Raw genomic sequence first — 27003 nt, 5'->3', positions numbered from 1 at the left:
GTCCAGTTTTGCTCAACAGACCCATCAACAGCCTGGGTGAAGGAACAGAGTGCGCTCTCAGCAGTTTTGCTGATGATACAAAACTGGGAGAAGTATATGACACACCAGAAGGCACTTTGGTGAGACCTGAATAGGCTGGAAAGTTGGGCAGAGGTGAACCTCATGAAGTTCAGCAGGGCAAGTGTAGAGTTCCGCACCTGGGGAGGAATAACCCCATGCATCAGTACAGGTTAGGGGCTGACATGCTGGAAAGCAGCTCTGTGGAGAAAGACCTGGGAGTGCTGGGGGATAAATTCAGCATGAGCCAGCCATGTGCCCTCATAGTCAAGACAGTCAACATTATTCTGTGGTGCACTAAGAACAGTGTGACCAGCAGGTCCTCCCCTTGCACTCTGCCCCTGTGAGGCTGTACCTGGACTGTTGTGTGCAGTTCTGGGCTCCCCAGTTAAAGAAGAACGGGAAACTACTGGATAGAGTCTAACAGAGGGCAACAAAGATGACTAGGAGATTGCAGCATCTTTCTTACAAGGAGAGGCTGATAGACCATTGTGACCTGCTGTTTCTAGTAAAGCTAAAGTTTTCAAAGACCATGAGGGTGGTGGCAGGGAGGAGATGGTGCCTTTTTAGAAAACTTATATTTTAATGTAAGAAAAAGACACTGAGAAAGCTGTCAGTAAAATAAAACTAAAAAATAAACCAAACCCAGTAAAAGATCACTGAGAATTTTAAATCATTCACTGTTGATCAATAGTAGCTAGAAGTTTTGGAAAGTACTAATGCATTTATTTTTTCATTTAGTTTGTTGTTTTGAGGGGGTGGTGTGTTGTTTGCTTTTTTAAGATGAAGAGGAAAGACTTCACATGAAAATTCAAGAATTTCACCTCATACCTTCCAAATAAACATGTTCTGTAGCTCTAAGCCCACACACATGAACACAGAATAGGCTTAGAGTTTTACTTAAACAGCTGTCAAAAACCTCTGGAGGATAAAGGCACTTTAGAACTGTACTCTAGACACACTTAAGTGACCTTTCTTGTGTTTAAGCTTACTAAGACAGAATTAGTGAAGCCTTTACTCAGCTTGAAGAAAAATGGGTAAGAGAGGGAATGATCTGAAGATGTTCAAGACAGTTTCATAAAACCTATTTGGCTCCCACCACAGGTGCTTAGAAAGCTCAGTAAAACTGTATGTATTAAAGGCACTAAAATCATTTCTGGTTTGTTCTCTTAAGAAAAAAATAACGGAGTAGTCTTTTAATGTAGTCTCTGTGGTGATTCAGAGTCAGTTTTAAAACCAGACACAGGCTGAGACATTTCTCTCAGCTGCAAAACAAGCAGGGTACCTTATTCCACATATCTTTAAAAATGCATGCTGTTGCCAGCTTCCAGTTCAGTAGAGGTGTGTACATTTCTTCGAGTGTATGAGTGAATATGTTTGTCTAAGCAATCACTTACAGCAAGTAACACTTAGTCATCTACTTTAAACAGCATTCATTATAGGATACAAATACCAATTTTTTACTTAGGTAAACACCTTCTATCTAAACTCTTACTATCTTAACAGCCCTCCCCTGTTCTTCAACACATGCAACGTGTGGGGACATTTTGGCACCTCTGAAAGCAAACTACAAAAAACCTGGCATATGGCATCACGTCCTGTTTTGCACCCGTTCTTATCATCTGCTCCTGAATGGGTTTTGGTGCTTATTCCTCTCTCCATATACACTCCTCAGATATTCCTCCACTCAGCATACTGTCTGAACACCTTTTTCTGTCTCACTCCTATTCCTGGTAGCTGGAATCTCCAACAGTGCATGCTGTTTTGAATCATGGCTAGCTACACTAGCTAGTTTTGCTCATTTGTCAACCTTGATGTGATGCATGAAAGCCTTCTCAAAGGCCTTAAAACACAGAAAGGAGCAGCACGGATGGATTCCTGAACAAAGAAGTGCCTGCAGCATCCAAACCAGTTTGAGAGCTGCTATAATGAAACACAGCTTCTCTTTTTTCTCTTACCTATATGCGTTGGGAAAGGGAGGAAGACACAAAAGCCAGTGTGCAGTCCTTCTCACCTGATCCATAGAGTTTCCTGTGGTCTGTTTTTGCCTGGAGGCGCCTAATCTGATCTGGTGAAAGGCGGTGCTCCAGATAGAACGGGTTGTACACATCATAGTGAGGCCACTGGTACACCCCCTGCAGTTCTGCTTTCCGGGCGCCAAATGAGGCTCTGGCAGACTCTGTGTAGAACAAGTAACGTCAAATGCAAATGTTCCAGACATAACACGTGGCTTTGTAGGCAGTCAGAGTGCCTTCAGGGCAAAGGACAAACTATTTCAATGTACCTGCACTGGGAGAAGGAAGGTGGGAAAAAAGGGAAAGAAAAGACACATAATGCCAGCTTTCCAGTGCACTAGCAAACACTGGGATTAAAATGGCCACAAAAAAAGCCAGGCATGCCCTGTCTTGCAGTTCCACAATAAATGTCTACTAGCTGGAATACAGAAAGCTTCAAAGACAGACAGCAAGGCAGAAACAAAGAGGAAAAGTAAGGCCATATGTACAGAACATCTTTGACTTATTTGGCTGCCTAATCCCCAGACATTCCCACTTGGCTAATGGACCCAAGACTTTCAGGAGGTCTTGCTTGGAAAGATAACGCAACTTGTGACTGCAGTCTCGTTTTCCATAAGAAGTCTGTCAATGGTGAAATCACTAGTCCAAAATGACTTGAATTGTTGGCTGAGGCTCAAGTAGACAGATCTGAGAATGCTTGAATCCCAGCCCGTTACTCAGCCCATTATAGCACAGCTGCCCTATTTTATTTATAATCTCTTGAGAAAAAATAATGTATGTCTTGGTCAGCAGAACAGTAAAGAGCCCTGCTGCAGTGCTTCATTTTATTTTGTTTGGAGTGGAAATAGCCATATAGAACAATACAGTAGAGAATGAGGATGGGGTGACCTGGACTCTGCCAAGCTTTGGCATCTGCTTGATTCACCTCCCTGTACTTCAGCCTATCTGTGAAGAAGTTCTTTACCTCGTTATGAAGTGTTTTCAATTCTGCAAGTGTGTTGCACCATTGTTATTGATATAAAATCCTTTCCTCTAGGTGTTACTAAAAAAGAACAACTAAAACAGTGAGCCTGACCCTAAGAGGTGATAATGCAAGAATTCAAGTATAATGGGCTTGAGGATGAATGCGAGAAGTGAGGCCATAAAGAATGCTACAGATGACAGAAAAGCCAGTGTTCCAGACCAGGAGCACACTTCTTCCCTGCTAGCTTACTTCTGTGAGAGTATGAGAGACTCTTCAGTCAGTACTGAAAAAAAAGCCTGCCAGAACTTAATTGCTTTCAGAAGGGATGCCAAGAGCTAACACTGAGCATGTCCTGATTCACTAAAGGAAAACGGTCAGACGTGCACGGAAGATGGAGTGGAATTGAGAGCAGAACTTAAGCTTCTGCAGATATTTTACAAGAGCCTAAGAAGCAAATATTCTAAATACATTTTCTACAATACACTGGTGCTTTGGCTAATGGGAAGAAGGAATGACAGCACACTTCACTGCATTTAGTAAATCTTCCTAAAACAGTAAACTTTGAATTTTTAAACACCAGTTGTACTTTAAAGAAAAGTATTTCTATTCAGAAAGAGAAATGGAAGTTGTCTACTTGACATGAGAGCCACTTTTCAAATATTTGTTCAAGAATTTAAAATATTTGCTGGAGACAATTGTGAAGAGTCAGGTCATCTTGCCAGAAGATATACCAGCTTTATAGCCTAAGGGCCACTCTGTTCACCAAATGCTCCAGAAACGGTGATGAATCATAATTCACAATGAAGTCAAGTCACTGATCTTACTAAGACACGGACTGGTAGGACTGTGTAGAAAAGCATGAACAAAGAAAACATTCAGCTAAAGCTTGTTAGACATATTTTACCTGGAAAACACACACGCCTCAGACTCCTTGACAGACTTCTCTGTACAGCATCTTGAGGATGAGGTAAGACAAAGCAAGGTGGAGCCTGAACCCATACTTAGTAAGAAAGGGTTATCAGGAACATGTCATGCATTTCCATGCCATGTCCAAGTATGGACAACAATAGCTACTGAAGCAGCAGACGACTAGGATGCTGAAAGAGATCAGTCTCAGAGAAGGAGGGCCTCACATGTTCTGCCTCCAGCTGTTAAGTTTCCTGTCCACGCCTGGTGAGGCAGACATCACAAATAAAGCCCACTAAAAAGACTGGACACAGAATGGCCCATCTATACCAAAATCTCTGCTAGGCCAGTTGACTTTGCTGTGGTGCCAGTAAGACCAGCAGGGGCAAATGAGATTGAGAAGGCAGCTTGGTAGTAGCCATGCAGGAGTAGAAAAGAGCAACAGCAAGAACCTAGGGAGAAGAGAGAAGGGTGGGAGGAAAACCACACAGATGCAAAAAAGTTAGGTAGCACTGCAGCAGTTATTTTGCACACATGGTTGACTTTGCTTAGTAATTAAGGCTTCCACCTTCAGAAAAGAAATAGTCACATGGAACTAAAAGCATATCACCAGCTTATCATGCCCTTAAGGCAAAGCAGCTCTAGAGAAAACAACCATTCAACTCTAGAGAACAATTGTGGCAAAGTTTTCCCTTACCTAATTCTAGGCATCTCCTGGCAGGACCAAGAGCCTAGAAATAGCATACACTCTGTAACTCATGTTACTGGGCCAGTCTTCCACTACTCTAAGTATGAGCACTGGTGTGCAGTCCTCCCTTTCAGTTTTATTCATGCAGCATCACAGAGATTGACAGTGGGATGACATCCTTTCCAGAAGCAATCTGGATGTCCAGAGAGAAAAGAAAGAAGACCAGGCCTCTAGAACAGTTTTGTCAACATTTGTTTTCAGTAGGAATAACTGATGAGTTTCAAGTAAAGTTCACCAACTATTTCAGCAGTGCTGTTTGTACTTTACCTTGAATTGCTCCACCGTGTGAGATACTAGGAAGATTCTTTGGCTGTACGTAAGACAATTTGAATGGAGGGACCACAAATGGTACCTCCTGCCCATCCAGGGGAAGTTTAGAAAGCAGATAATCCTCTGAACAGCCAACCTGACACTTGACTGACACAGAAGACAATGGAGGCTTCTCCACAATAGCTGGCTTGCTTGCGGCTGCTGCTTCAGATTTCTCCACCACGGAAAATGCTAAAAATAAAGAGCAAGAAAAACAGACAGTCTACATGTGCATTGGCTTTTGAACAATACTACAAACAGGTCTCTCTTTTTTTAATAGGAACTGTGCTTGATATATTACTTAGCAGCTGCTAGTATTCACTTTTACCAGACCAGCATTCAGGATTAGCACCTGGAAAATACATTAATCTTCATGACACCTGTACTGATCCAAACTCTTTGTGGCTCAAGCTCCTATATTTATAGCTACCTTGCTCTTTTTTTTTACAAGAGGTATACTTGTATCATAAAAGAGATCTTCAAACAACTACAAGACCAAAGAAAATATTAACAGTAAATCCAGAGGGAGTTAAAAATGTTAGTTGTTCACTCTCGAATGTCTGAAAAGATACGAGGCTTTTACACAACCTTGGGTAAGAAAGCTGGCTTTTTGGGACAGTATTCTAGGCTGCAAGGAGCAGACTTCACACAAGTGTTGTTTTTCTGTTCCAATTCCAATTCATAACACTAACAAGCATGTGCTCGATCTCCAAGTAGAGCTATGGAAAGAATTTTCAATGTAAAAATTCAAGTTTATCAAGTGACAGAGTTATTTTATGAATGGGAAATCTCATCATTGCTGAAGCCAGAACAGCAGAAACCTTAGTTAATAATGTCAGAACTCACGGTAATTTTTCTCTTTTTCCACGCAGAAACACAATTTGCAGCAGTTTTTTATACATTCTGCTGCCATAGTTTTCAGTGTTGCAGTTTAGAGGAGACCACAAACAACGATCCAGTGCAGCTATCAAACCTGAAACACACAATAAACCAAAATATAGTATGTGGAAATAATTGAAATAAAAATGCAACATTAGCCCTCAGTTAATACTCAGTTGCTTATCGGACACAGCCCTAGGGTCAATGAAAAAGTTCCTGCAGTCATAAAAGGATCAAAGCCATTGGATTTCCCTCAGTGACAGAATTTTTTTTTCTATAAAAGCACAGAAAAAAAGATAGTAATTCTAATGTATGGCTGCAGAGTACTTTCAGTGACCCACTTAGGTCTCTGTCTTTCCGGAACACTAAAATTCTCCTCATGTTTGTGTGCCACTGGGCGCTGGAGTTGACTCAGCTTTACAACTGTTTTGAAGTGGCCTTGTCAAGTCATTTACCAAATGTGTTTTCTATCCTTTTCCCTGGTTCATGCCTCTCCTATCCTCTTTCCCTCCTGTGCTATTTTCACATACATCCATATGTGGGTTTAGATTTTTCACTCAACATAATCCATACTTTAAATCTGAAAACACTCTTTATGAATGATGCCAAAATAGCCTTCTTTGAGGAAATACTACTTTCTCATAATTGTATACACATGAAACTCAAGACCTGCTTTATTATATAATTGTCTGCTATGCATATAGAGATAGAGAGACTGACTTCCAGCAAAATAAGAGGCATGTAATCTACTGAAGAATGAGAACAAGTCTTCAACAGCTGCTTAACATTAGAAGAACTTTAAGACAATACCAACTGGCATCATTTAAATGTCTTTATTCATATTCTTATGTTCTCTTTTCAGAGAGACACAGACAGCTGTGCTGCCTCCTGTCCAAAACTTTAGCTAAGTCTAGCTCTTTTACATGCACCTATAGTGCACAAGTTTCTTTGTAGAACAGACCCAAGAAATTATTCCAACTACACAGAGCTTAGAAGACATCAAACAGAACATGAACGTAAGCAGAAAGGATGAAGACAGAGGGTAAGTAAAAGGGGGAAAGCACAGAGAGAACATGACAGTTACACAAAAATGGTCATGATTGCTCACTTATCTCAACTGCAAGAAACTGATGACAGCACAGTTTGAACAGCACCATAATTTTCTTTGTATGTGTATTCATAGTCAGCAAGGGACTAAATAAATACTGTGGAAATAACACCAATATCACCAAGAGCTTTTTTTCATTTCATCTCTCTCAAAATTCTGATGAGTGCCAAGTAGACATTAAGCTATGGACAGTTCATCTAACTCAGAGAACATGTGCTTTCTTGTCTAACATTATTTATTTCCAAGGGTAGGGTGCAGCTGATGCATCAATAGCTCTATCAGTTTGCAAATACTGACCAAACAGTGTGTACTTACTGACGTCTCATTTGCACTCTACAGTACTTCTGCACTGGTATTTATGTTTTAACTTCGGGGTTCTGCAAAGCCACTGAGAGCATGTGGCTTCACGAGGAAGCCTCGAATTAACTTGTTACCTTTCAAATACAAGTGTGAAATAAAATGAAGGATTATTATTGTAACTACAAAACTCTTATAGAATTAATAATGAGCTATGACAAAGAACAAATCAGTGCTTTATTGGACCTAAATCTAAATAATTATTCTAATGCCACAAAGACCTTAAAGGAATATTTTGTTCAATACAGTTTCTCTGAGTAATTTTTGTCACTAGGTGACATCAGTTTTATACTGTTCTCTATGCTCAACTGACCAAAATGCAAGTGACCTGAATACAAAAACATCAGCAGTAGCCAGAATACCAGTATATGTTACTCTGGAAAACAGAATGCGCTGAAGAAATTACAGCATAGTCTCTAACCAGACAGGGCAGGAGTGCAATACCCTGATTTAAGAGGGACACCATTACTCTGCACAGAATCTACCACTCAGGTAGTTGCCCTGATGTCAAAATTGCCCACAAGTGTAAGTGTAGTGTGAGATCCACATCATAGATCTTCAGAGATGATGCCACTGACTCCCAAACCTGCTTCTTTACAGAATCACACATTCCCAGGTTGCATAGGGCTGGAAATGACCCTCAAAGCTCACAGAAGCACAGAACTAATCATAGAATCATAGAATCAACCAAGTTGGAAGAGACCTCCAAGATCATCCAGTCCAACCTAGCACCCAGCCCTAGCCAGTCAACTAGGCCATGGCACTAAGTGCCTCATCCAGGCTTTTCTTGAACACCTCCAGGGACGGTGACTCCACCACCTCCCTGGGCAGCCCATTCCAATGCCAATCACTCTCTCTGGCAAGAACTTCCTCCTAACATCCAGCCTAGACCTCCCCCGGCACATCTTGAGACTGTGTCCCCTTGTTCTGTTGCTGGTTGCCTGGCAGAAGAGACCACCCCCACCTGGCTACAGCCTCCCTTCAGGTAATTGTAGACAGCAATGAGGTCACTCCTGAGCTTCCTCTTCTCCAGGCTAAACACCCCCAGCTCCCTCAGCCTCTCCTCGTAGGGTTTGTGTTCCAGGCTTTTCACCAGCTTTGTTGCCCTTCTCTGCACACCTTCCAGCATCTCAACATCTCTCTTGAATTGAGGGGCCCAGAGCTGGACACAGTACTCAAGGTGTGGTCCAACTGCCCTGCAGTGAGCAGAGCCACCTCACAAGAGGCAGGGAAATTTCTCATTACATTCTCCACGTTTCTAAGGATTAACTTTTCACAGCTGCTTGTCCCTCAGAGACTCACTCATGATATCTAAGCCTGTCAGAATTCAAAGTTTACTTTAAGGTTCCCTTGCAGTGATTTTCTTTCATAGCTGTTATCAGTACACAGCTGGAGTTAATATGCTTTAGTCTTATTCACCATGTTTAAACTGGGCTGAAACAGCTGCTTCATTTGCTCTAAGCTTTGCAACAATGATATCTAAGCCTCAGCGGCAGTTTGCACAGGCAAAACAGTCTTTTATCTCAAAATGAGCAGATTGAGTTTATTCGCTGCTATTGGAGAAGAAACCAAAATGGTGGTAACTGCCCTGCTTTCCAGCTACATGAAGTGGAAAAAATTCAGTTTTCTGCACCAGAGAAAATTCAGTTAATGGTAGTAATCTCCTTCCTCAAAACTGTTAAGCTGGAACCATTATTGTTAGCAAATAAACACATGTAAATCATCTGTCTGTCACAAGCAGTTGCCTTTCTGGCATGGAGATGAGTGCCTTACCCAAAGGACAGGGCTACATAGGGGTACTGAGGGTGTAACCATAATAATGCAATTCCAGTTCTTTTGTGCTTCAATCATTACTTCATCTTATTGTGGAAAACATCTTTATTTTAATCTGTCTTCAACCATTATCTTTTCCCCCAATTTATCAATATGCAAACACTCATACCTTTTTTTTTTCTTTGAAGACAAATATAAAGCAATTCATCACTGCCTACAGCACAGAAGAGAGAACACTACTTACGCATTACACTTTTGTAGGCAGGGTAGCAGTATCAGTAGCCAATGCCAAAGTATATAGACATAGAGCTGAGATTTTCCAGTTCAGTTCCATCTTAGAGTATTTTGAAAAGAAAATTCCAGGAGTAAGAGACTAGAACACCATTTCATAGAATCATAGAATCAACCAGGTTGGAAGAGACCTCCAAGCTCATCTAGTCCAACCAAGCACCCAGCCCTATCCAATCAACTAGACGATGGCACTAAGTGCCTCATCCAGTCTTTTCTTGAACACCTCCAGGCACGGTGAATCCACCACCTCCCTGGGCAGCCCATTCCAATGCCAGTCACTCTCTCTGGCAAGAACTTGCTCCTAACATTCAGCCTATACTTTCCCTGGCACAACTTGAGACTGTGTCCCCCTTATCTATTGGTGGTTGCCTGGGAGAAGAGACCAACCCCACCTGGCTACAATGTCCCTTCAGGTAATTGTAGACATCAATGAGGTCACCCCTGAGCCTCCTCTTCTCCAGGCTAAACAACCCCAGCTCCCTCAGCCTCTCCTCACAGGGCTGTGCTCTAGGCCTCTCACCAGCCTTGCTGCCCTTCTCTGGACACCTTCCAGCACCTCAACATCTCTCTTGAATTGTGTGGCCCAGAACTGGACACAGCACTCAAGGTGTGGCCTGACCTGTGCAGAGTACAGGGGCAGAATAACCTCCCTCGTCCTACTGGCCACACTGTTCCTGATCCAGGCCAGGATGCCATTGGCTGTCTTGGCCACCTGGGCACACTGCTGCTCATCTTCAGCCTACTATCTACCAGTACCCCCAGGTTCCTTTCTTCCTGGCTGCTCTCCAGCCACTCTGTCCCCATCCTGTAGCGCTGCTTGGGGTTGTTGTGGCCAAAGTGCAGAATCCTGCACTTGGCCTTGTTAAATCTCAATCTTCAAAGTGTAGTGGCTTCAATGACATGTGTGCTTGTGGTCCTAGAATTATACCACAATCACATTACCAACAAATGACAGCTGAGGGACAGATCGCATACAGAGCTCCCTCATTCTGCCTAGAGCACGCTGCTTAGTTCATGAGATCACAACATGGATAGCCTCAGTTACTTTTTAAAGTTTTAATTCACTTCATTTTCATTAAGCTACAGAGATACATTTTTGATTATTTCAGGTCAGAAGACCAGCCCTGGCAGTAAATTAGATGGCTTGGCTCCCCATTCATTTGTATTCTCCTACGTTTATTTCCCAAGTTGCCTGTGGTTAATTATGCAACCTTCACTGCATGCAAGTTAAGTCTTAACCACATGGGACAGAGAGAAAATTAGAAGGTTTTGTTGCATAATTTATTAACTCAAAATGAACAAGAATTCTGTAGAAGATTAAACAAGTATTTCATGATCTTGACAGAAGCTGACATTTTTACCAAAGGTTAAACTTCGCCCACGTGCCAGAACCTTTTGCTAGTGTCAGCTACCTAAAACTCCTCAGCATATAATTTAATAGTTGTTAAAAGGTTGTACATGTATTTGTCTGGTAATAAGTTTACCACATAGACCTGAACCACAGAGACATTTGTTCAGTGCACTGACTTCCCAGCAATGCCATCCACCCAAACAAGAACTTAGGACTCCTGATCCCTTCTCTGAGTTTTGGAGTCAGTTTTCTTATGCAATACACATGCATAAAAAATATCCTCCACGCTGGAGATGATAGATTGAGAAAATGATCCCTGATTTTCAGATAAACTGCTGAGATAGAAAAATCAAATCACTTGCAGCAGAACAGGGAATTGAACCCAGCTCTTAGAATCATAGAATCAACCAGGTTGGAAGAGACCTCCAAGATCATCCAGTCCAACCTGGCACCCAGCCCTATCCAGTCAACCAGACCATGGCACTAAGTGCCTCATCCAGGCTTTTCTTGAACACCTCCAGGGACGGTGCCTCCACCACCTCCCTGGGCAGCCCATTCCAATGCCAATCACTCTCTCTGGCAAGAACTTCCTCCTAACATCCAGCCTAGACCTCCCCTGGCACAACTTGAGACTGTGTCCCCTTGTTCTACTGCTGGCCTTGTAACTCTGTCTCAAATTCCCTTTCTCTCTTCGTGTTTCTCATCTATTTCACTAAGTTTTTTAATTTCTCTCTTCCCAGTATCAAGCCAAAGTAAGATAATCAAATGTAACTTAGCAATAGTCCTTCCACACTAAGGCAGGAGGAGAGCCAAGCTTATTAGAACATCCTGGAAACAACAAAACTTAAAAACTAACCACACACATACAAAGAGCCTAGAGAATCAAAATCACTACTATTTTAATGAGTTTAGATGGAGAACATAAATTATCTTAATGATTTCCAGACTTCTCCAATAGAAATTTTGAGCTAAAATCAGATAAACAGAGTATCAAAGACTCCAGTTCCAGATGCCTCCAGTATGACTGCAAGACAGAGATGTTTGGAGAAGAAAGTAAATATTTTCAACAACTCATTAAATAGAAAGAACATGATAGAAAATGGATGATCACAATATTACATATTAAAAGCTGAAACCAGCCTGAAAAGAAATGTCAGGTCTTTGCTGCCTTATGACAAAAGGGTGTGCTTTGCAGCAAGTCTGTAGACTGCCAACGTGTTCTTACTGCATTTAGTCACGGGACTGCTCTATAGAGGCTGATCAGGTAGCACACTTCAAGCTATGCAATAGATGTAAAGGTGAATGAGGTGATCTCAGACTGGGAAAGCTGGACAAACCAGAAGTTTCAAATGTTATGAGATTTATTACCAGCCCATAAATGTTTAAAATCCATTCTCGGGTCTGTGTTCCAGAAAGACATCACAGTAAATTTTCTAGTAGCAGCAAGTCCTCACAAAACAGGAGGTGAAAAAAAAAACTCAGAAAAAGGGATGAGATAGGTTGTTATTGAGCATTTGGGACAGATCCTTGAATGACGTAAGCGTCTAGAGCTCCAGCAGCCTCAGTGAAGCCACAGCACTTCGCAACATCTGAGAATCTGCCCTGTGGAGAAAGTGAGCTCAAGCTCGCCAGCTCACACCTCAGCCAAACACCACATTTATGCTACCTCTGTGCCTTTCTGCCTTTCAGATCTAAGAGATGCTATCAATCCCAGTTACACAAATCCTTCAAAGAGCGTAACAATACCACCGCAGGTCTCCAGATGTTTAACAAAAACACAGCACAGCAAAAGCTGCTTCTGCTGAAAGTCAGATGGGTTCTCTTTGATACTGCACATGCTGCAAAAGGTTTACCTTCCACAGCCAGCTGTTCAGTAGTTTTGTTTCTGGAAGAGAGTATCTGAGAGTTATGCATGATCTGAGCACAGCTCTTCATCTGAAGACCTCTGCATCTCAAAAGTAGTCAACACTAGTAAAACAGCCAAAACGGTTCCAAGAGGTTTGCCTCCAAGTACTTTGCTACCGCAGCACAAAGCGCTGGATCACAAAGGAGATGCTCAAATAATACAACAGAAAAAAGAGTTACGAGAAGGCTTTTGAAGGACACAACCAGGAGGGCATTGTTGTGAAAGGCATCTTACAAACAGCTCAACAGAAACACAGTTAAGAGAGACAGAGACCTCCAAGTGTAGCAAATGAATGAGAAGTGCAAATACGTATTTTCATAGAATCATAGAATCAACCAGGTTGGAAGAGACCTCCAAGATCATCCAGTCCAACCTATCACCCAGCCCTAACCAATCAACTAGATCATGGCACTAAGTGCTTCATCCAGTCTTTTCTTGAAGACCCCCAAGGACAGTGCCTCCACCACCTCCCTGGGCAGCCCATTCGTTAACCTAGTTTAGACGGTGGGGATTTTATGATGGACTCTTGCACGGTTTTCCCTGGGTCAGAGAGCCTACTGATGGTGTTTTAAGTAGTTACATAACAAAATCTGGCAAGAGAAATAAATGTTAAAATGTTGTTGGGAACAGAGTCACGCTCCATGATGCAAAAAAACCACTAACTGCCCAGGCACAGGAAGCACCTTGCTGCACTGGTAAAAGATGGCACAACAATCCATCGGCTGAAGCTTTATGGTTCTTCTCACTGGTCCCACAAACATGAAACTGAACTGAACAGCTTACTAGTCCAGACACAGGTCCTATCCTGCAAATTCCTCTCATCCACTTAGTTTGCTAAAGCAGTACCTTACTTTGGAAGACTAGAAAGCTGGCTATGTACCCTTGTTCCACGCTCCTCAGTTAGTAACACCACTGGATTTGAACCAGTTAGTCCTGCACTACACTGAGCAGCTTAGGCAGGAAGACACTTGGGGGTTATTTCATAAAAATATTCCAATAGAATCAACCAGGTTGGAAGAGACCTCCAAGATCATCCAGTCCAACCTAGCACCCAGCCCTATCCAGTCAACTAGACCATGGCACCAAGTGCCTCATCCAGTCACTGCTAATATTTCAGTACTATTTCCAGCTTGGTTATTTCCCCAGGTTTTATGTCTTTGCTATCCTAAGAGTGTTAATTATCAGTAGTATCACTTTTCTTCATTCAGATCTTTAAAAGACTATGATCTTCTGTTGTATTTCTTTTCAGTAAGCTAAGCAGACCAAAGCAAGCCATGCAGACAACTTTAAACCTGTAGATTTTACACCATTCGAGTCTGGTTTGTATAGGGCTTCTCAAAACATTATCCCAGTTCTCTGGCCAGTTTTATTCAGTCTGATGTCACAACTGAACCATGCACCTCAGACTCAAAAATGTCACAGGATAATCTCAGGTGAGAATATAATTCATTAATTCATGCTATTAAGGACAAGATTGCTCTCATTCCCACAGCACTGCACTGAGATCCCAAACTGGTGCAGAACCACTGTGTCCTGTCAATCCTCCTAACTATATTCTAAGCAAGTGCAAAAGAGGAGGAAGACAGGAGGCTGCAGAGAGCATCTCTGCAGTCCTTCTGGTGACTGTGATAACATTCAGGTAAAATATTCTTTGTTAGTCTCTCCTAGACATAATGGTGCACAAAGTTTATAGTCTTTGTAATTGGCAGAATACTTCACTGCTCTCAGCTGGAATCTGACAACTGCACAAAAGTATGACTTAACTTGGTTTTAGTGGGCTTCTCCTGAGGCAAAGCAAACCACCTTGAAAGTAAATTCTTAGCTGAACTCTTGTCATAGCAGTAAAAGCAGAGCCCACTGTGATTTCACGAGATACTTCATATGTTCTCTTGCCAAGGAGGTCTAGCTCTAACTGAATGACAGCAGAAGCTTTGCCAGGAGAAGGCACATCTTCCTACATGCAGTTGTGAGAGACCATGCTGTGTCTCATTGCACTTCCCCTTCCCTCATCAGCTTTTTTGCCCAGATGATCTAATTTATGTCTCCCTCTGTGCAGGCCCTGAGTTGAACCTCACAAAAAGAACATTTGTACAATCTATCTGTGGCCTTCAGCTTAGCAGCTGCTTCCTCACAGGGCTACAGGCTGGAGAAGGTCAAACTATTTGCTCATCTACTTCCCTGCTGGAAAAAAAAAACCACACAACAACAACAACAAAAAAAAATTTAAAAAAAAAAGGAGGGGTGAGGAGAAGGATTAAAAATTAAAAAAAAAAGCTGAGCAGGTGTGTGTGCTTGAGCTACTGTGCTACAGGAACAACTGTCTCTGCTTTCTAGGCACCCCTTGGAGAAGAGGAACAAGCTATGGCATGAGTACATCATCCAAAGTTACCCTTTAGAAATGGCCTCCCTCACTCTGGCTTTGCATTATAGCCTTACACCTGCAGCCCTTAAAAGCAGACTTAATTCAAGCCTGCTCCAGTATGTGGAAGATTAATATCATTTACAAGGGCCAAAAGAACAATTTTCATAACTCTGAGCCAATTTTTCCTCATAGGAGATTTATATTTGAATTAAGAAGGAAACATAAATCTATCCATGATAAAGTTTTAAACTTGGGATTTTAATATGCTGAATCCCCTATGCTCTGGGCTGTAAAAGTTGATAGAGTGTTTCTTCCTAATGCTGCATTAGGCAAGTAACCAATTCATCCAGTTAGTGAACTGACAACACTGTTCCTGTGAACTGGAGATAAATTCACTGACTTGGCCAAGGATGCACAATATGGTATGTATTGGGGCAGTAAACACAAAAGAATCAATCCATTATGTTGGACTGCAGATCATTTTGGACTCGGATGCAAAACGGCAAAGCAAGAGTTGAAGTCAGGACACTAGAAAAGAAAGAGAGACTGAAATCGCAGTTAAAAGAATTTGGCTTTTGATGAGAACATGGAAAGAATTCAACATAAGATAAGTACTTTGCTCTGAGCAGATTAGAAAATAAAAATTACAATCACCAATGGTTACTTTATAATCTAACTTAAAACTCAAGACTTTCTTTATGTACTCTGTGTCAGGTTTTAATCCAGTTTTTGTATCCTTCTGCAGTAATGCCAGCAAGCCACAAAAATAGAACTGTCAGCAGTCCTTCTACAGCCCTGATACCAAAGAGAACTGCAAACATCTGGATACATTTTTCAACTGAACAGACAAGAAGAAGAAGGTATTTTAGGCAAGAGCATCTGCTTTCGCAGTGGAGTTCCCTAACATGGCTAAACGTCTCTAGCTTAGAAAAGATGGCCCTTGGAAACCAAATCAGTGCAACACTGAAAGACACCACTGAATGGCATCCAGGACTCCTCAGCCTCTGCCATGACCACAAAGCCCTGCAAAAACTTCATGGATATGCATATACTAACCAGACAGCTAATGAAAACCAGCAGCTCTTGCATATATCAAAAAGAACAAAAATAATTCAATTTTGCATGGGAAAAATACAGATTAATTACTATTAAAACTATATTAAGGGAACTCTGTTGACCTGCAAGAGTCAGGATGGAATATTTCTTTGTATTTTATTGATTTACAGGTACACACACATCTACTGCTTTATTATAGGGGAAGCAGTTTATTATTAGTTATTTTACATGTAATGATAATCCTCTTTTATGACAAATCCAGAAAAACATTAACTTATGGAGTTCCCATTGGATGAGGATTCCCTGTTCAGTATTTCTGCTCTGCACTGTCCCTCTATAACCAGTTACAGCATAATAACAAGAGGAAGGAAATATATTTTGTATAAAGGAAGGCTAAAAGATTGTGGCTGAGATTAAGAAAGGAAACAGGTGACTGTAGTATATCTCATATATGAAAATAGATTAAATTAATGACTCCAGAACAGGAAATGGGAACTGATCTTAATTAATTCTTCACAGAGAGAGTGATTTCCCACTGGAATGGGCTGCCCAGGGAGGTGGTGGAGGCACCGTCCCTGGAGGTATTCAAGAAAAGACTGGATGAGGCACTTAGTGCCATGGTCTAGTTGACTGGATAGGGCTGGGGGATAGGTTAGACTGGATGATCTTGGAGGTCTCTTCCAACCTGGTTGATTCTATGATTCTATTCTGTGATTCTAATCCAAGCACAAAACAGATTGTGAGTATGGCTCTGCAGGGCATTTCCACTGAGTATGGGAAGCTGCCTAAACTTTAAAACAAAAAGTCCATGAGGATCTCATCTTTCTAAGGGTACAATTTATTATTTTTATTATATTTATTATTTTTGCTTGAAATCCACTCACACCATGGTCCACAACAGCCCCCCAGAAGTGCCTCTCAGAGAGCCACACTGGCTAGAGCAGTAGAGCAGTTGGCAGCTGTCCAGACATAGGAGTGGTAACAGAAGTATTTTAAAAGAATTTTGCATAGACATTGGAGGAAACCAGCAGAGCTCAGAACTGTCTAAATTTTATCAGAGCATCAAACATCTCAACAATTATTGAGCAAATGCAGCTGCAACTATGGGGCACAGTGCTGTGGCTTCTCTCTCTGGAGAAGAGAAGGCTCAGGGGTGATCTTATTACTGTCTACAACTACCTGAAGGGACATTGTAGCCAGGTGGGGAGTGGCCTCTTCTCCCAGGCAACCAGCAATAGAACAAGGGGACACAGTCTCAAGTTGTGCCGGGGAAAGTATAGGCTGGATGTTAGGAGGAAGTTGTTGGCAGAGAGAGTGAATGGCATTGGAATGGGCTGCCCGGGGAGGTGGTGGAGTCACCGTCCCTGGAGGTGTTCAAGCAAAGCCTGGATGAGGCACTTAGTGCCATGGTCTGGTTGACTGGCTAGGGCTGGGTGCTAGGTTGGACTGGATGATCTTGGAGGTCTCTTCCAACCTGGTTGCTTCTATGATTCTATGATTCTTCTGAGAAGACAGAGGTCCTGAGAGAAGACAGCATAAATTTATCATGGTCTTCTTCGCATCAGGGCAGGTCTGCTTAACAATATAGTGAACAATAACTACACCAGGAATGTTTGGGATTGTTTTTATCCTGTTGGGTTTAAACCAGCACTCTTTGCAAGATTTTTGACCGATGATTTCACACATTTATGAAACTAGATCTGGAAGTTCATGTACCACTGAACTCATCAAAAGCCAAGATGATTCAGGGAGATGTTCTCTGTTGAATCAAGGTGTCATGGAGGAAGCCTGTTAGCAAACCTGGTTACTGCTGAGCAGAGAGAGAAACTTCACAGGAGACTGATAAGGGAGTTCCCAATCTGGAGGCAAATAATTTCATTTTTCAAAAGTAAATTGAACAACAAAAAAACCCAAACAAATAAGCTAAAAAAACAACCCAGAGCTAAAAGGTTTTTCATTTTCCTTTCCTGCAAAATAAAAACGGTACTGAGAGTATTTTGTTACCACCTAGATCAGCATTAAACATTTTATGAGTCCCCCAGAAACAGAAAGCACAACTTGTTTTTGTACCAGTTCACAGAAGCACTGCTACCTCAAGCTACTTTTAAACCTTGTTCTGACTAAGTCTTCTCCCTGCACAGCAGGTGCTTTCCTCATCAGAAGATATGCACACATGGTGGATTGGATGCCTGAATTTAGTGAAGAGAACCTGCCCTTAAGTCTCCCTTCATCTGGCCAAGCTCTGGTAAAGGGTTGGGCCATCTTCTGGCCACATGAGCCACCTGACGCTGTCCCTGCTGACCCAGCTTCAGTAAGCAGGGTGGACAGGGCAACATTCAAGCCCCTCAGCCTGGAGGAGTGAGAAGCTCTGTGGGAGCAAGTGGAGGGGATCCTCCAAAATTTCTGGTGATGAGGCTGTACTACAAAAGCCAAGTAGATTTACAGCTCTCCATGCTTCAGATAAACATATCCCAAGCATGCTCTGGGGCCCAGCATGCTGCCCTCTGCCTTGCCTGGTCCCAGGGGTGCATGGCAGGGAGCCAGGTATCTGCCTGCCCAGGCTGGAGCACACTGAAAAACTCCATCTCCAGTTCCAGGCTCCATACATGGCAAATTAAGTATCTTAGAGGTTTTGAGACCACTGGGTCATGGTCATTCCAGACTGTTTTGCTGGACTTCAAAGCTGATTAACTGCCAAAGCTGCATCTCCACAACTGCTCATCGGGCCAGATACAAAGCCCATCCCAACGGCCACAAGAAACCCTCCAAACACCAAATGCCTTCATTTGGGGCCTCATTATCTTTCTCTCCAGTTTAAGTGTGGCTATTAGATCACTGAAAAAAACAAAGCTTCAAAACAAAATCACCAGGGTACAATTTACAGGAAAGATAAGCATCAGATAGCTGACTTTTTCTTTGGCACTGAATTAATGTAAGCCTCAGCTGTGCTGACAGGCTGACAAACACTAGTACGAAGCTTAAGAGAAGTGTCCTCACTAATTCTGTACAGTGATGTATTAGTGTGAGTAAGAGAAATGATGCAACACAGATGAGCTCAAACCACATCCAGGATTTGGACCTCTTCCCACGTGAGGTTCCTCAGTTTAGGTCTAAAGATTCATCCCAGCCACAAAAAGCTATCAAAATAATTTTTCTTTGCATAAGCAGTATTTCTGACTGCACAGCATTACTAACCAGAATGACAACATGGCTTAACCCAAACTCAGCCTGTCCAACTTACAGCCAAACCCCACTTAGCCTTTCACTTTAAAGAGATGAGATCTTAGGTTCTCTGCTGACAGAGATTGGGTGTTGTCCGATTTAGATTAGAGAGAGTATTTACCACATTTAAGGTATCTTGGGAGATAGCAATTCAGAGTAAACAAAGTAATTCTTTTGTAAAACTAAACAAGAGTCCAAAGAGGGGAGCAATAGATCAGGATATAAAATTCACTAAATGTAGTAAAGAGCATTTTAATCAAGTTCAATAACTGTTTCCATGAAACAGTGCTTGTGGTTCTAGGACAAGCCAAAGCGGGTAGGATTCACAAAAAGGCAGTGGGCCTAAGCTAGCAAACGCCTGGCTTCTAGTGGAGGCTGCCCTTCCAAGAGGCAGGTCCTCTGGCTCTGCCCCACCACACATGGGGGATGTGTCTGCCTGTCCTGAGCTTGCCTGAAGGGCTGGCTGCCACCAGAGGGGCAGTTTGGCTCTCTCTTGCCAACAGCCACTCCTGTTGGATCTAGTAAGCATGCAGCTGCACAAGGAGTTGGCCCAGCTCACTGATCAGATGCAAAACTAAGCCATTAAAATAAACAAACATTTCTTTTTCTTAAAAAAAAGTAATCTTCCAACTCCCCCTGTGGTTGATTGCACAAGATGGGGTCAGGATGTGCAGTGGGAAAAACAAGAGGCCAGAGCAGAACTGCCCTTTTCACAACCAATCCATAACCCTGGGGAGAGCGTTTCAAGTAACTAACGTACATCTGAAACTGGAACACCTATGAATACAATGAACAGAGGCTGAGTGAAAAGCAAACCAGCTGATAGGAAACACAAGTGACAGAAGAAACATGAAAAATGACTAAGTCTAATGATTAGGACAAAGAAAAAGAGACCAAAGTCTGAGCTTTGTCTCCAACATTGTAAATGAATAGCCTACACACACAACTGACTGAACAACCCTTCCACACTTACTCTTTCCATAGCATAAGAACAAAGAAGGCTCAATCACCTCAAGGTCCATCATCTAAGTTAAGTGCAGAGAAGGGCAGTGTAACTGATGGAACTTCTGTGGAGTCCAACCTACTCTTTGGGTGCAGAGTTCTGAGTAGGGGTGATTTTTATAAGTATTTGCAAGAATCAAGGGACACTTTGATAAATGTAGTTTTTCTTTAAATTGGATATTATTTAACCATGTGTATTCTGCAAATGTCTTTTTAATATTTAACATACAGCTGGAAAAAAGTATTAGAAATCAAACTTCCCCACTCCTGGACTCATGCCCTAGCCACCCAGCAAGTATTTCTATATGGAAAGGAAGGCAAAACAGTTTCATAAGCAATGAGTGAGAAACCACGAGCCCCAAACAACACACAGGTTTATGGCTCTAGCACTGTCTTGAGAAATGAAAGAAGCAAATTCAGAACTTGACTCTTCTCATCTGGTTTATAGCTCTAGATAAAGCCTAAAAAGAATAAGAAGCATGAAAAAAAAAAAAGTAAATAAAAAGTATGGCAACATACTCCCAAACATGTTTCTGAAATGGTCATGATCATCTGTATGTAAACCAAAAAAACCTTGGGCTCTCCAAGAGCAACTTGCCAAGGAGCACTTGGCATCTGATCCTTGAACAGCCTGGGCACCTAACTAACCAATGCTGTCAAAGGTAAGGCATATCAAGCAGCAGACCTGAAAGCATTCAGTGAACATTATGGAGAAAAATCTGAGCCTGCACAGATCACAAATCAAAGGTAAGGACTGCAAGGATCAACCTTTGAGGAGCAAGTACCCACAGGACTGTTTAGGTGCCCAAGCACTTGACAGCTGTGGCCCAGCATATGTCCATCAAGATCTAGTTCTCCTTCTGCATGAATGATTACAACAGCACTGACTGGAAATGTCTACTGCAGGAACAGCCACAGTATCAACCTTTCCATTCTAATCTAGAAAAATGCATCACATGAGACACTGAGCACATTTCCACATCAAAGGAAAGCTACAAGACCAGTTTAAGATGGTATTTATTTCAGACTGCTGTTCAGTAACCAGAGTGATGTGAACCACCCAGAAATCCAGCTGTATGGCACACGTCAAAAAAGTACACCGTGGCTTTTGAACAGGACAGTTTGAAACTGCTTATGATCACAATTGCTGCTTTAACAGTGCTCTTGGATACAGCAGGTTATGACTCAGTAAATAAAATGTATTTGCTGAAGCTAATTTCATAGAATCATAGAATCAACCAGGTTAGAAGAGATCTCCACGATCATCCAGTCCAACCTAGCACCCAGACCTATCTAGTCAACTACACCATGGCACTGAGTGCCTCATCCAGCCTTTTCCTAGAATCACAGAATCAGTCAGGGTCGGAAGGGACTGCAAGGATCATCTAGTTCCAACTTCCCTGCCATGGGCAGAGACACCCTACCGTAGATCAGGGTGTCCAGAGCCTCATTAAGCCTGGCCTTAAACACCTGCAGGGATGGGGCCTCAACTGCCTCCCTGGGCAACCCATTCCAGGGTCTCACCACTCTCATGGTGAAGAACTTCCAGTCTGAATCCACCCACCTCCAGTTTGCTCCATTCCCCTTAGTCTTGTCACTCTCTGATATCCTAAAATAGTCCCTCTCCAGCTTTTTTGTAGGCCCCCTTTCTTAAACACCTCCAGGCAGCCCATTCCAGTGCCAATCACTCTCTCTGGGAAGAGCTTCCTCCTAATATCCAGCCTACACCTCTCCCCTGGCACAACTTGAGACTGTGTCCCCTCATTCTCTTGTTGGTTGCCTGGGGAGAAGGGACCAGCCCCCACTGGCTACAGACTCCCTCCAGGTAGTTGTAGAAAGCAATGAGATCACCCTTGAGCCTCCTCTTCTTCAGGCTGAACAACCCCAGCTGTGTCAGCCTTTCCTCACAGGGCTGTGTTCCTGGCTCCTCACCAGCTTTGTCACCTTTCTCTGGACACGTTCAAGCACCTCAGCATCTCCCATGTACTGAGGAGTCCAGAACTGGACACAGTACTCAAGGTGTGGCCTGACCAGTGCTGAGTACAGAGGAAGAATACCCTCCCTTGTCCTGCTGGTCACACTGCCAGGATGCCATTGGCTCTCTTGGCCACGCTGCTGGCTCATGTTCAGCTACTATATAACAGTACTCCGAGGTCCCTTTCTGCCTGGGTGCTCTCCAGCCATTCTGTCCCCAGCCTGTAGTGCTGCTTGGGGGTGTTTTATCTAGTACAGAAGGGAAGATCTGCCTAGCTCTGTTCACAACTTCCTTCTGAGTTATCTCTACCTGAAGTGTTCCTAGAGAAGGCAATTTAATTAGTTATTTCTTGCCTATGACAATGCTTAGATGTAAATTCACACGGTATTTAGATTTCACAAGAACATTTTCTTATAGAAATACTAGTTTGAGACTGGTTTAAGTCCCATTTTCACCTTCAGTCTAATTTATATGAAGAATTAATTCCGTAGTACTTCCATACAGTTACTGTTTTTTCTACCTGCTTCCATTTCTCAATGTCTGCCACTTGATAGAAAACACAGTCACAGGTGAAATCGTGGAAGCACACTGACAGATTAACACTCATCCAGCCACAGGCAAACCAGTCAGTCCCAGGCACCGAAAGCTCTTCACTCCAACCCCTCTGCTGATGCTGCAGTGCGGTGACAAGGTGTAACACAAACTGCCCAGCAGCACTGCCCTTCGCAGAGCTCTGCCAGCTGAATCAGCCTGCCCACTTCTAGCCTACCTCGACAAAGCATGTAGACCATCATGCTGACATTAGAACTCCAACTTCAAAAACATGCTGCTCCATTCAGTCTCCTTGTCAGTAAGCGTCAGGTGAAATACATCAGGGTTTGCAAAAGAAATCATCAGGGCTGGTTTCCTGGGAGCCTTACACGCACAGTGTGAACAAGTTAATTTACCGGTTGCAAAGGACCCACTGCAATTCACCTTTAAGGTCTCTCAGTTTCAATACACGTAGTAGTTATGTTACACTGAATCACAACAGTGATGTATACGGAAGAGTCACATTAGCAAGCCAGCCCAACGAAATCCAGCCTTCTCGGCTAGTTTTGTTCCCGTTGACTCTCATCCACGGCCTATGTTCTTGTGGCTGAGATGTGCAACGAGTTAGAGGCTGCTGCAGATCGGCAAATCGAAAAGCTCCGCTGTGAATACGAATCCTAACTTTACACTTCCGAGAGCAGCTAGGCAAGGAGAGCAAACTACCGCCGCGGTGCTCCGAGGAGGGCCGGCTCCAAGGGTCCACCCGCGCCACCTCGATGAGGTCCTCCCGGCTGCGCACGCCTCCGGTGGCCGCCGGCGCAGCCCCCCTGGCTCGGCCTGGCCCGGCGCCTGGCCTCCTCAGCGGCCCCTACCCGCTCCTGCCGTCTCGCCGCTGCCTGCGCCGCGCTCCGCCGGCCGCTTCTCAGAGACCCGGCACCCGCGGAGCGGGAAGCCAGCCTTCGCTACCCGCTCCCGCTCGGCCCGGCCCAGCTTCCCCGGCCCGGTACCTGCTGCGAGGCCGCCCCGCTGCCCGCTCCCGGCTGCCGCCGACCGTCTCCTGCCCGCAGCTCCTGCGGGGCTGCCCTGCCCCAGGGCCGCGCCCTGCCTCTCCTCCCGCCCGGCGGCTGCCGGCCCCCGCCTGCCCTTCCCAGCCAGGTGCTGCTGGGCTCGCCGTCTGCCCGACCCTTCAGGTGTGCGCCCACTCACCTGTCCCTACCGCTGGGCAAGAACTGACTTGGCGCTCAACCAACTCAACACAGCTACTCACAGGCGTAGATTTCTCTCCAAGTAGCTGCCAGTAACTTCTCCTTGTTGCTCACTGGACCGTTACACCAACAAAGGCAGTGCCCGAAGTGCCCCTTGCTTTCCGAGACGCAAAAGCAGGCCTACCTCTTCGAGAGGAGCAATGCTCTTAGGAAGCAGCATGTGCAGCTGGAATGGGGATCCCTGTCAAGTTAGCCTTTACAAACTGCGGACACGTGAGGGAAAGCCTCTGCCACAGTGTGCAGTTTGTCAGATAATTTACAGATTGCACACAGAGGATTGGCTCAGAAACTTCAGCAGGAAACTCTGGTTCAGAAATTTCCCTGCAGGAAGTGAAAGTTACGTGAGACTCAAAGTGGTCTCTTATCTCTCTCTCTCTCTCTCCAGTGCTCTCCTATCCCTTCCTATCCCTGTCCCTCTCCTCTGGTCTCTGATAAAGAACAAAAAGTACTATTATACCCGAGGAGGCAGATATCACAGTGTCACAGTATCATCAGGGTTGGAAGAGACCTCACAGATCATCAAGTCCAACCCTTTACCACAGAGCTCAAGGCTAGACCATGGCACCAAGTGCCACGTCCAATCCTGCCTTGAACAGCTCCAGGGACGGCGACTCCACCACCTCCCCAGGCAGCCCATTCCAGTGTCCAATGACTCTCTCAGTGACGAACTTTCTCCTCACCTCCAGCCTAAATCTCCCCTGGCGCAGCCTGAGGCTGTGTCCTCTCGTTCTGGTGCTGGCCACCTGAGAGAAGAGAGCAACGTCCTCCTGGCCACAACCTCCCCTCAGGTAGTTGTAGACAGCAATAAGGTCTCCCCTGAGCCTCCTCTTCTCCAGGCTAACCAACCCCAGCTCCCTCAGCCTCTCCTCGTAGGGCTGTGCTCAAGGCCTCTCCCCAGCCTCGTCGCCCTTCTCTGGACACGCTCAAGCAATATGAGTGAGAAGTGGGGCTGTATTAGCAGGAGAAAGAGTATTTCCTTAATTAAATGGTTTTTACACATCATTAAAATTTCCACTCAGTGAAGTTTCTCAGTGGCCCAGAGAGCTCTTGAACTGCAGCCTGTGGTAGATTCCCTAACCACCAAGGTTGTAGTTTCAACATAATTATTTTATTTCTTTAGATTTGAAAGGTAATAGTGCCATGAGCCTGCTGCTAACTGAGAATTCCATGCCTGTCATCATGCAGTGTAACACAGCTACTTCGAGCTCCAGAGCCACCATAAGGGAAGACCTTTTGCCAAAAGCAGATTAATATATGAAGTACCAAAGCATCTCTGTTCGTTTCTGCACACAGCCAGTTGCGTAACACTGACCACATTGCCAAATGGCTCCAATCCCTGTTAATGGAGCTGTGAGATTGTTCATGGTCACTGCTTTAAAGAAAGACCAGGAATCTGGGCCAAAGCTACCTGTGTCCTCCTGAGGTGCACATTAAGCATTCATTTCAAGGCATCTCAATTAATTTACATGATCAAACAGCTTTATTTTTGTCGTTCACAAAAGTGCATTGTTTAACTACTGATAAGGCCCCTGCATGCAGCTTGCTGCTATCAGGTTACATCAGTTCTGTCATGCTCAAGGGTTTTTCAGGTTCTTCAGTGATTTCCAGTCCTGCCTGAGCAATTCTCCGTCTGCTAGAGTCAGCAGTGGGGTAGCAGCCAGCCTGCAGCTGTGCGTGGCAAGGGATTTTGTGTGGAGGGGCAGGGCATTTGATTTTCGTAGCTGGTATGGGACAAAAGCATCCACCTTCCTTTAGAACGCTTTTGTCACAAACAAACCAAATCTGAGGATCAGCAGTGGTGCTCAGTTCTTCGCTCACTAGATCTCTGTCACCTGCAAATGCTCCCTTCCTCGCCAGCCTCCTGCTGGCAGCATGCAGAGTGTTCCTTGCTCCTCTCTGGCCCTTGCTAATCTTTCTGTAATTAAACCCTGCTTGAGAAACCCAATGAGTTTCTCATGCTTCTCACTGATGCCTGCTCTCAGCCCTTCTCTCCTCTGTGTCAATCCCAGACTGCCATTGAAACCACTCATCCTCACTAGTTCCTGGTGCTCTGCAGCTGCTCTTGACGCCTGATGTTGCTTCCACCTAGTACTAAGACTAAACTAATAAACTGGGCTGGTTTTGGCTCGCTGTGCCAAACCATAACACTCTCAGGTCCAGAAATACAGGGCTGAGACACTTGAGCAGATCTATGCAGAGCCAACAGAGCAGAATTTATTAGTCTGGGCTATGCTTCACCTCTCATATCCTCCAGTGAGGCCTGTCTCATCTGTTTTGAACATCTGCAGAGTGCACTTTTTCACTTGTTGCTGAGGCTGTTTATGCTATTGGATTACAACTTCCCAGTGTTCTCAGTGAAAGAGGAGCAGCCAGAAGAGAAGACTGTTGAGAGTAGCTATGAGCAGGAATGCATGTTATCGTCTTTAGAAAGGAGACCTGAAACAATAAAAACTCAATGTGTAAATACTGACACAAATGTTCTTGTCTAATTCTTTCTAGCAGCAGAAGCTTTCAGACTGAAGCCCCTTTTCTCCAGTTCGTGCAAATACTCCAGTTTCAAGCAGCAATGCTGATGGAAGCTGTAGCTCTGCGTAAATCAAGGCTGAATTCTCCCATGCAATCCTTTGCATCAGAATCCCGATCCCACCACTTGTGCACACTACCGAATCATGCCAACTTGCATGTTAAAAATCAAGCAGTTCTGAGGCTGAATCATGTTTGCACAGAGCACACTGAAATCTTGCAAGCAAAAAAAAAAAAAGTGGGAAACATCATTGCTTAGAAGTTCTTGACTAGTGTGCAAAAGATTACATGCAATTAAGCAGCTGATGATTGCAAATAGCTTCTCCAGCTCTGCTGAGAATCCTTCAAAGCAAGCAACACTACTGCTCGTGAAATATTTTAGTTTCAGAAACTAACATGAAGT

General features: G+C 43.8%; 1 protein-coding gene across 1 annotated transcript in view; it reads right to left on the bottom strand.

Moving 5' to 3' along the window:
• Nucleotides 1-23945, bottom strand: part of TC2N (tandem C2 domains, nuclear) — a 40383-nt gene extending 16438 nt beyond the window's left edge. Inside the window, exons 1-4 of the mRNA XM_064153141.1 lie at nucleotides 23820-23945; nucleotides 5846-5972; nucleotides 4958-5191; nucleotides 2072-2236 (exon numbers count right to left, since the gene is read on the bottom strand). Coding sequence (XP_064009211.1) covers nucleotides 2072-2236; nucleotides 4958-5191; nucleotides 5846-5912 — 466 coding nt within the window. The 5' untranslated portion in view covers nucleotides 5913-5972; nucleotides 23820-23945. The remainder of the gene's footprint in view (nucleotides 1-2071; nucleotides 2237-4957; nucleotides 5192-5845; nucleotides 5973-23819) is intronic.
• Between the last annotated feature and the right edge of the window lie 3058 nt (nucleotides 23946-27003).

This window comes from Pogoniulus pusillus, chromosome 1 (genome assembly GCF_015220805.1).
Source record: "Pogoniulus pusillus isolate bPogPus1 chromosome 1, bPogPus1.pri, whole genome shotgun sequence".
Taxonomy (NCBI): Eukaryota; Metazoa; Chordata; class Aves; order Piciformes; family Lybiidae; genus Pogoniulus; species Pogoniulus pusillus.
This window is presented reverse-complemented; position numbering and strand designations above follow the sequence as displayed.